The sequence below is a fragment of the Mus caroli genome, chromosome 6 (genome assembly GCF_900094665.2).
Source record: "Mus caroli chromosome 6, CAROLI_EIJ_v1.1, whole genome shotgun sequence".
Lineage (NCBI taxonomy): Eukaryota > Metazoa > Chordata > Mammalia > Rodentia > Muridae > Mus > Mus caroli.
The window spans coordinates 537,795-549,012 of NC_034575.1; the positions used below are offsets into that span (position 1 = coordinate 537,795).

The 11,218-nt window shown below is 39.9% G+C and overlaps 1 protein-coding gene across 1 annotated transcript; it reads left to right on the forward strand.

The window, feature by feature from the left end:
- Positions 1 to 343: 343 nt before the first annotated feature.
- Gng11 (G protein subunit gamma 11) lies at positions 344 to 4,934 on the forward strand. The gene is made up of 2 exons (XM_021165421.2): positions 344 to 867; positions 4,510 to 4,934. Exons 1-2 carry the CDS (start codon positions 772 to 774, stop codon positions 4,633 to 4,635), a joined length of 222 nt encoding a protein of 73 aa, XP_021021080.1. The 5' UTR covers positions 344 to 771; the 3' UTR covers positions 4,636 to 4,934.
- Positions 4,935 to 11,218: the final 6,284 nt, after the last annotated feature.

Below are 11,218 nucleotides of genomic sequence, written 5' to 3' on the forward strand. Positions count from 1 at the left end.
AAAGGCCGTTTGAGCTTTTAGGAAACCACGTGGAATGTGTCAACGCAATTCTGGTGTATACTTCTGAGACCTAGCTAGGTTCCATATTGCTCTTCTTTTCCTTCCCAATATCCACTTTCCCCACTACGTATATGGAAAAGTTATATGCTGTGTATTTTTAAAACTTGGAGAGATGAAGGATCTAAGGATCCTTAGTTATTTCCTGCTGCGTAGTGTTCCTTTCCTGGCTTTAAACAAAACCCGGATGTTAAATTGGACACACACACACACACACACACACACACACAGAGAGAGAGAGAGAGAGAGGAGAGAGAGAGAGAGAGAGAGAGAGAGAGAGAGAGAGAGAGAGAGAGAGAGAGAACAAAAGTAAAACTTCTGTCTCCAGCCCAGAAGCTCCTCCGGGCGTGGCAAGGGTCCTGTGTCAGTCCTGCCTAGAGCTGCGACCTGTTCCTGTTCCTGCAGGGTCTGCAGCCTACCCAGAGCAGCCAGGAGGATGTCCCATATTTAGGCAGACTGCCTGGCTACAGGGTTGCTGCGGCCTGGAGAAGCCGCCCTGAGGTTGGTTGGAGTCTGGGAAAGGCCATCGGGAGCAGGCTTGGGCAGGAAGCCGAGCCCCCGGGGAGCTGGGAGCTGCGGTTCCCGAGCCAGTCACGTCCTGCGCGCGGGGGGCGGTAGCCTGGGCCCGCGGGTATTTGGGGAAGCGTCCCAGTTCTAGGCGCTTCCAGTGGCTCCCTTGCACAAGTGACTTCTGGGCCCAGTTCTGGGGCAAAGATGCCTGCCCTTCACATCGAGGATCTGCCGGAAAAGGAAAAACTGAAGATGGAGGTTGAGCAACTTCGCAAAGAAGTGAAGTTGCAGAGACAACAGGTAAGGTGGCTGGCTATTCCAGACTTCCCTCTCAGAAATGCGCCAAGGTCAGGATTACTGGATTAAACAATGGGGGGTAGGGGTGGGGGTCTTTTTCTGGGAGCTTCTCTTTAAGGGGGCTCTGGTAGAGAGAGGCTCCAGCTGCTAGATGATGTGGGGGAATCGCAAAAGGTGAGAAGAGCCAGGAACTAATAAGGAATCTAAAGCCAAATGTTATCAAGACAGTCCCAAACAGGGGAGACAACCAATCCCTTAAAGGGCAGCTGGCTTCCATTCTGGAAAGGACGGTATATGATAGAATGTTTCTAAAACCACATTTAAAAATCTCCCAACAACTTTAGCTTTAATTTTGCGAAGATCCTGACTCCACTCCGTTGGGACTTGAGAGCACTGCCTGAGTTTCTGTTATTTGCAAATTGTATGCAATTTCCAATTTGTCTTGGAAGTGTGTTAAATGATTAATAAACTTTACTGTATTGACTTATAAACACATAATTACATTTATACTGTATGGAATATGGCTGCAAAGTAAAATAAATAAATAAATAAATAAATAAATGCAGGGTGTGGTGGTACGTGCCTGTAATTTTCAATCCCTTAGGAGGTGGAGGCAGGAGGGTCAGGAGTTCCAGGCCACCCTGGCCAGTAAATGAAAAAATACCCAGGAGTGTTCACTGAAACTCCATGGAAAACTTGGAATTTTTACTTCAATTCTTTGTTGATAGTAGGAGCCTTGATTACATTAATCTTCTTTTCCCACTCTGTCAAGCAACCAGTCGGTTAGAAAAAAAGGCTTTTGGATAGTTTGTTCAATTTGAAGAAAAGAATTCTTTTCCCCAGAGCAAGAAACGTTGGACTGATATTACTATTACCTGTCCTTTTTTACAGTCCAGTCACTTCCCTCTCCAGTTGGTCTGCCCTCCCACAGAGTGCCACATCCCATCCCATCCCCCTATCTCTCCCACCTCCCCTCCCCCACGAAACCTCCCCACTCCCTGGGGTCTCGAGTCTCTTGCGGGTTAGGCACATCTTCTCTCACTGAGGCCAGATCAAGCAGTTCTCTGCTGTATATGAGTGGGGCAGGGATGTGGGGCTCATACCAGCTACTGTATGCTGCCTGGCTGGTGGCTCAGTGTCTGAAATCTCAGGGATCCCCATTAGTTGAGACTGCTGGACTTCATATGGGGTTGCCCTCCTCCTCAGCTTCTTCCAGCCTTTCCCTATGGAGTGAAGTTATTTTTAATAGTTTGGGATTACTAGGGCTCAAGCTCCGGGCACTGTGTATGTGGTCACACCTGAGCCACACTTCAGAATCTTTGACAATAACCTTCTGTTTCAATCATTTGAAAAAACGAAGACATAGAAATGAAGCAAATTATATAAACAGGCTCCAAACACATTCGTGATAAAGCTTAATACTCCTGAATGGTTTCTGGGAGATGCTGGAAGTTTTTGAGTTTTACATTTTTATGAAATTTCCACTCTGATTTAGCCCTTTGCTTCATACAAATTCACACTCTTCCTAGATTTTGCAGTGGGGTATTCTATTTTTCCTGTAACTTTAAGAAATCATGTGATTAGAGGAATAAGCCAGCTGAGAGGACTAAGGAATAACATTATTTCTTGGAGGGGGCTGTTTTGACTGATGACAAGCCCCGGAGTTTGGCCGGTCTCAGCCAGAGGGATTACACATTAAGCAGCATGGTGTATGGTGTGTGCTGAAATAATGCTTCGCCTTTGCAAAGCTGGAAAGTCTGAACGTTTAGCATCATTGCGTAGAATTTACAGGATAGAGGAAAGGACAAGTTGCAAAGTCGACATCAGGCAGCATCCTGGGTGTGCCGATGTACAAGTCAAACATGCTTACTTATAGTTTCCAGATCAGCCACCACAGCCCTGGGGTACAGCCTACAGCGCAGGTTTCCTACAACATGCTTGGTGTTTGCTAGGACGAGAGAAAGATTTAGAGTGATTCTTCCAGGACACAAAGAGGATGGTGGATCTCCTTACCATTCCCAAACGTTTTATTTTTTGCTATGAGGATTATATATTTTGCTATGAGAGGATTATAATGATGCTGGGTAAGCACTGTGGTGCTTGGTTTTCACTCAACCCCTAACTTGAAAGAAGAAAAACCCCTCAGTCCCAGAAGCGATAACCAGTTCCTCACTTAAAGCCACAGAGCATAAGGCAGGTACTTCAGTAGTCTTTTTCCCTGCACCCTCCCGGTCAGCCTGTCCATTCTTCATTAACACCTGAACTCTGTGTTAACTCAGGCCAAGCAGACAGAGACGCAGGTAACATCTGACTGCAGATAATTAATTATTCCTCAGGTGTATCCTCTCAATCACAGAAGGAGCAATTACCCACTTTTGGAGATTAGGGATTTTTTTCAGAACCCATTGACAATGAAAGAGCCTCTGCAGGAAGAGTGGGGACCTGGATCAGATCATACCTTACCAGGATCCGATCCGTCTGGGACCACAGACTCCGGATTTTAACACTCCCTTATCAGCACTGAGAACTCCCTTAGAGCATACACACTAGAAATGCCAGCAGTAGTTAGATTCTTGGAAAGATAGTATTTATTATCACATTTTAATTCCTGTAACTGTTTGACCTAGTTTTCCATTTTGGATCAGTGGGTCCCACACACGGCCGTGCAAACAGTACTTTAGGGTATGGGGAGGAAATAATGAAACGATGAGATTCCTATTTCTGTTTATTTTTGAATGCCACTTTTTAATTACTAGTTTATGTTTCATAATTTTGCAAATGTGTTAACACTGTGCTATCTACACGTGCTTATAAATACTGGTGCATTTTGGAGATGCATATGTAAGCACATTTAGAGAGAGTCACTCAAAGGCTACTTTTTATCAGTCCTTAATTTTTTACTTTAAACTTACCACTTGCAAAACACTGTTCTGAAGACACTCAGTCTCACTCTTCATTTCCAATTTAGTCTCTCTTAAAAAAAAAATAAACCTGCAACTTGTCTCTTACGGATAGAATTCTTAGAGAGACAATTCAATCCTGTCCCATGAGAAGAAAAGTTTAAGCTGATTCCCTAAATTCCAGAGTCTCAGTTTACCCTGCTAAAGGAAAGCTTTTAATATAATATTTGTTTACTCATCAGAGGGGTTTTGAGGCAAGACTCAGAGTGAGGTGGATAGAAAACTGTAACATCCCTGCCAGCCTTTCCCTGCTGTTTCTATTACTCTGGCTGTGACTCCATGGAATTCTGGAGTATGGCATGCTTCCTTGCATGAGACGTGTGGTGTGGCACACCCTTAACACCTGGGAACTGCCTTACAGCTGCCTGGTATCCAGAGAGTTTGAACGTGGTAGCTCTGTTATATTTGCATTTTAGAGAGTAAGGAAATCATGGGACAAGTATGAGTAGAAGATCATGGGTGAACTATTAATACAATGGCTTTCAATTATTTGTTTCTTGAACAATATTTTTCTCAAAGATTATATGACATATAAATAAAATAGAATAATAATCTTAGAGTAGGAAAATATTTTTTTAGAAATATAATGGTTTATTAAACTATATGAACCTTACAAAAACCAGTGGCAAAGTTCAATTTCCTTGTCATAATTTATTTCTTTTGATCCCCTCTCCCTATACTATAGGTGTCTAAATGTTCTGAGGAAATAAAGAACTACATTGAAGAACGTTCTGGAGAGGACCCTCTGGTAAAGGGAATCCCAGAAGACAAGAATCCCTTCAAAGAAAAGGGCAGCTGTGTCATTTCATAAGTAACTCTGGGGCAGGGAAATTCTGTTCTTGGGGCAAGTTGTTCTTTTGTTTAATTTTCCCCCGAAGGAAGCCAAAGTGTGTGTTGAAGAACTGAGAAAAAATAAAAACGAGAAAAAGACTGTCATATAAGCACTCTCCAAGCACTTGGTGTGTGAATCATACCTGCTTCTCACCTTGGCTCCCCACACACTCTTTCAGAGGAGAGCATCTGATTGCAGTTATGGAATGAAGGCATGGCTCCCCCACTTTCAGTATACTCCTTGCTGTCTCCAATAAAGTTTTATCTTGGAAAAATCAATGTTGGTGACTTAAGACGGCACTATTTGTTGGTTAACTCTTGAGTTGCTTTCTATAACCTGTTCAGTGTTTGGGGGTTTACATCAGAAGACTAGGGATATAATGACATGTTTTCCAATCCAGCTCTCCCTGATTCATGTGTTTACAATGCCAAAGTCTGACTTCTGGAATGTGTTTGATGTAACTTCAACTATTAGGGAACCCAGAGGGTAGAATTCCTAATGACATTAACAGAAATCAGGCGGTGAGTCAGGAACCTTGCCAAACCAAGTTGACATTAACACTTCCCTGGTTTGTGATGAGTTAGCTTAAAATATCCCTGCATTAGTGTCCTTGGGAATGGGATAAGTCTGTGAATGGGAAAGAGAACCCTCATCCCAGCAGTGCTTAGGTGGCCAACCCTGGCTGCCAGGGCTGCTCTTTTGCTGACCCAGTTCTGCATTCCTTGTTCTCTTCAGGTCTGGGGATGGTTCTTCTCTACCTCTGTGGCCTCTGGGAAGATGTTTGAATATTTTGCAGTCACTCTGCCAGCCCATTGTAGGCACAGTTAAACATGCTGCCGCCGCCTCCTCCTCTTCCTCCTCCTCCCTCTCCTACTTCTTTTTTTCTTCTCCTTCTCCCTCTCCTTCTTCTTCCTCCTTCTCTTCTTTCTCCTCCTTCACCTTTTTTAAATCTTCTCCAAAAGCAATAGTGAATATTGACTAATTTTAAAAGATCAGTTGGATGTTTTCCTGTCATTGTGGAAAAAATGTGGAAAAAGCTCATGTCCTCCATTCCTCCTCCATTGTTGCTGTGCCTTACAAGCCCCTCCTTCCAATGAATGGCTCCACTTTCTGTAAGCTTCTGTAGTTTTAGGCAGGAAGTAGAATAGCCTAGATACAATTCCTGCTGAAGTCCTCTATGAAGGCACCTATGACTAAGACAGCAATGAAAGAGACCTTTCTTCCTTCAGAAAAAAACTTTTTCATTCCCCTCAGCCTCTTGTTTAGGGAGTGCTAGAGATTTGGAACAAAAGAGAAATAAAATCTTTACAAGTAGGTTCTGGTTCAACCAGATCTAGCTCCTAACTTGCTCTATGGTATTAAATGTGGGACCTAAAGCCTATGTTTCTCCTCCAGTGTATCTTTTCTCTGCATTAGGTTTCCTGGTCCTCTTTCCAAGCCAAGTCAGAGGGCCCATGCCTCCAACAGCTTCCTGAAGTCTGTCAGCATCCTCACTTGGGAAGTCTGTTTTTCCCCTGGTGACAAGGAAACAGGATACTCAGGCTTTTGAAAAAGTAATTATGTAAGACTTAACGCAGGGACTGTTTCCTGCTATTTTCCAAGTGATGACATCAGTGGGGGTTACTGAGAGCCCAGGGATAATTTTAGCTCAGAGTACCATCTACTGTGGGGTGGGTTTAAGAGTAGCCAGGACATATTTCTTCCAGGCACCATGGAACAACAGATAATTAGGGTGTGGTTTTGCTTTTGGACACTTAACATTTAATATGACATGTGATTTTGGTATTTTGGTGCTTATTAAGTTTTATTGTAATAAGCTGGTTCATTTCTTCATAGTTACCTATCACATTTTCATTTTTGCATAAGGAAGAAAACGTATTCTTGTTACTCATACTACATAACCAATAATCTTTTACAAAGGTCAAAACAAAGCATTTATTACTTAACTACTCTCAGAGCAATGCATACCAACTGGATCCTGTATTTCCATCTATACATCCAGCCACCCGTGCATGAGAATTCCACATCCTGCATTTTGTTTCTTATGTCTCCTTCAATCATATAAACAAATCAGCCATCCAACTTCTGTTTTCCCAGTAAATACCCAAGCTTATAGGTGTTTTTATTCAATATGTTTTTGTTCTGTTTCATCTTTGTAACTTAGTCAACAGAGAGTAGCATAGTATCATGTGTTTCAAGTGATAAATGATAATTTGCAGTGAGAAGATATGAAAAAACGCTTATTTGAATATGTTATAGAAGAACATTTAGCAAGTGAGAATTTATTAAGTAGAATTTAAATCATGCGTTCAGTTACTTTCAACTATATGATTGTGTAATCAATCAGCATTAGACCACAAATGGTTGCTATGTTTTATGCATTGAGTGAATCTCAAAACCTATGGACTCGAGGCAATTTATTAATTTCTCCTCTTATAGATCATACTTTTGATGTCATCTAAAATTATATGCATGTTTTTAGCCTTATATACTTTTTCCTTCATGGCTTCTAAAAGGTTTATATTATAAGTCTCTAAGCCATTGTGAGTCAGTTTTCAAGTAAGCTGTATTGTTTTGACAGAGATCTCACTTATCTACAGATTGCTGTGAGAATAACTCCTTGCCGAAACACCCTTTATTGAAAAGGCTATCAATCCTTCTTTAAATAGCTTTTGCATTTTTATCAAAGCTCACTGGCAACTTCTCTGTGTTCATTTCTCATTCATGTGTTTAGTCAGGGCTCTGCTCTCCTCACTGCACAGCAGCAGCAGGGAGAGAGAAACCTCACATGGTTTCTTTTTGTTTTTAAATCTTGAACATAGAGCTTGGACAGAAACATGCATAACTGGCTACAGAGGAATACTTACAAAATGACCACACATAATTTCTACAAGAATATGCTAATGGTGTATCTCCAAATCCCAGGATTTGAGAGGTAGAAACAAGTTGATTAGGAGTTTAAGGCCAACCTTTGCTACGTAAAGAGTATGTAGACAACCATATAGACATGCTTTGTTAGTTATGAAACGGGTTCTGTATACTCTTTGTGGTCTTTATGTAGTCATAACTAGTTTTTTTCCCTCTTTCTAATCTCTATTTAAATGTTGTTTGACTGCAGTAATTAGACATTTCAATATCATATTAAGGTGCTGTGATAAGATTAGTTCTACAAATTAGTCAACATGTTCACCTAAAATTGAGAACTCTAACTTTAAAATCACTGTTTAAAAGGTACTGTAAACATGTGAAGAGAAAAGGTTAAATGTTTAATTAAGATGTGTAACTATTGATAACCCCTGAGTAGAGAAAATTTTCATAAATTATACATGCCCATTTAGGCATAGGCCAAATTAAATAAAAAGAGACAGGTGAAAAAGATAAAATTCTATTTAGCTACATTAAATTTTATTTATTTAGTATCCTAGGAAACTGATTAAAAAAAAAACTAAGGGCTGATGCTAGCATCTCTCATTCCTTCTCACATGACACTAAGAAGCTCCAAGAAGGATGCTCAACAGCACCAGTTCACCTGGGCAGACCTGAATAGCATCCCCAGGGCTCTGAAACCCAAACTACCACGGTCCAAGGTTCAGGCAAGTAGATAAAAACCCAGACAGGGTGATCACTTGGGGAGATAGAACAGGAACAACAGAATTATTTCAAAAAACCTAGAACGTCCTTAAAGCCTTTGTCCTAAGAATCTCAGGAAATCCATAATTTGATTATAATAAGATAATCAACCACTATCAATAACAATGGCATCAGATGTTAGAACCACTCAATAAGAACTGTAAAGAATGTCATGTGATGGCTCTTTAATCCCAGCAGTCAGGAGACAGAGGCAAGAGGATATCTGTGCATTCAAGAACAGCTTGATTCACATATACAGTTCCTGGAAGTTCGGGGTTACACAGAGAAACCCTCTATCAAAAAATAAACAAAAACAAACAAAAAATTGTAAACACCACATAATAAAGTTTTAACATCAATTATATAATATCTTGATGCCAGAAAATAAAAAGAGACCCAATTTCAGCTAAGTAGTAAAGCTATATGAAAGTCCTTAGGAGGCTTTGTAACGTGTCAGTCTCCCTGGGTAACCTCAACAGTTGTGTAGGGATGATAGGATAGAAGGAGTGGGCTTAGAGACAGGTCTTTCTCATGCTGAACTTCAGAAGCTAAATAAGAAACAAATTCATAAGACAATGACAAAGGGCAAAATTGGTATTCCCAAGTGGTAGAAACAGAGCGAAAGGTGTAGACTTGACAAATCAGTAAGAGAAAAGCATAGTAAATGAAAGTTTCCAAATATTTGCCAATGATAGAAATCACAGGTTCAAGAAGTTGGTTACAAGACAAATATAGAATAATGCTATATAAATATGCACTAGGACATGTCATAATCAAGTAGCTTTAAAATAAGAAACAAGAAAATACTGCTTTAAAAATGATATTTATTTATGCGTGTAAGTATTTCACCTGCATGCACTCATGTGTGCTATGTGAATGCTTTGTTGACCAAGGAACCTGAGACAAAGCATTGAGTCCCCAAGTGCAATACATTGTTCTAAGCCTCCGTGTGGGTGCTGGAACCTGAACCTGGATCTGCTGAGAGAGCAGAGAGTGCTTTTAACCACTGAGTCATCTCTCCAATCCTCATGAACAATATCTTTTAAACCATAGGTAAATGGTACATTTTATATTGATGAAGAACATATTGAATTAAATAAATTCATCCTTTAGAAACAATGGAGGCCAGAATGAATACATGATCCTATCATTGCCAGAAGAAAGAAAACTGACCCTATGCCTGTGAAACGATCTCCCAGAAATGAAGAGTAAATAAAAACATTCCCAGATGAGGGGAAATTATGAGATATTGTACCTGAATGAACTCTTTTTTTTTTTTTTTAAAGGCATTTGCAAAACTAAAAGAACGTGCAAACAATAACAAGCAATGCTCACACAGTCAGAAAAAAAAAACAAAACTAAATGTAACAGGTTAAAACTGAAGCTGACACCAACTTAGGAAATCCACAAACTTCAAAGAATAGTCTAAAAGCATGTCAAATTCACTTACATCACTGGAGGTCCAATCTGCTATCAATGGACTAACGTAGGTAATTATTTAATTATTTCACATAAAAATTTCATCATGCTCCCACCATGCTAGGCATTGGTCTAGGCCTGATGAATACAGTGACAAGCTAGAGAAAATCTTTAACATCAGATAGTTACTTATTTATTTAGAGACAAGGCTTCACTCTGTAACCCTAGTTGGCCTGGAACTCCCTATGTAGACCAGGATGGACATAAACTCACAAAGATCATCTTGTCTCTATCTTCTGAGTACCGGGGTTAAAAGTGTGCACCACCAAGCCCAGTTACACATCAAAGACTTTATAGAAACTATAACTCCTCATGAATGTGGTGACTGATTAGACAATGTCTTTTACATTAGAGAATTCACATGAACCGGATGCCATTCGATCCTACAGAGTGGACTATGTTGTATCAAATATAAGTCAGAAAGTAATTTTTGCTATTTTTAATGATGAGCAATATGTTAGCTTATCCACACGAGTGATTTTTTTCTCAGAATTGTAATAATTTTGTTACATTGATTATTTTGTTTAGTTCTTGAGATTATTTATATGATAAGATGCAGAATGGTCTTAGTCATGGAGCAACTAGAAGCAGCGACCTGTTCTTTAGATGCTTTGCGATGTTGCCTTCCTTGCCAATGCTTTTGAGGTCTGAACAGACAATTAAGTAACTGATCTTCTGATGTATCTTCCAGCAGAGATATAACTGGTAACTCACTACAGCCTAGAAAGGTTTGACCTTGATGCTTGATGTAATGTTTTAAAGTATCTCATTTTAGTTGTCTTGGTCGGTTGGCTCATTGGATTTCCATAATCACAGACTAATACAATTATAGTAATTTTAGTCTGCCAATTGCATGAACTTGGCTTTCATAAAAAATTCATTACTCTAAATTACTTTGACAGTGATGAACTCTAATTATACAGCAAATAGCTTTTGCTCACTTGTTGAATAATATAATTTCTCATTTTAACAACAGAAGAAATCTGGTGAATGCTACACAAATTATGTAGATTGCCTATAAAGATTTTCTTGAAAATCGCCAATTATTAAGGAATAGTTAGCCACCCCTAGAGAGCTCTTTATAGGTGCCACAAAATCTCTTCTACAAAATGATCAAACTCATCATTTGCAATAACTTTGTTTTGCTCAATCACACTAACTATGGGCTTTCGCATGTCTCACTTCAGCATCACTTCAGTCTCACTCATGCATCGGAGACAGAAGATGCTAAATGATAGATTTCACAGTCTTCATTTGGGAATGAATGAGTCTAATTCCCTGGGCTGTGACTAGAAATGTTAAATCCATTAAAGCGCTCATGGCTTGATGCTTATAGCTATTCATCAATACGCAGCACCAACTTTCTATAGAGTAGTCAGACTACAGATAAGTAGATATTAATGATTCCGTAGCAAGCATAAGTTTACTCCAACTTCCACTGTTCTGATACTGT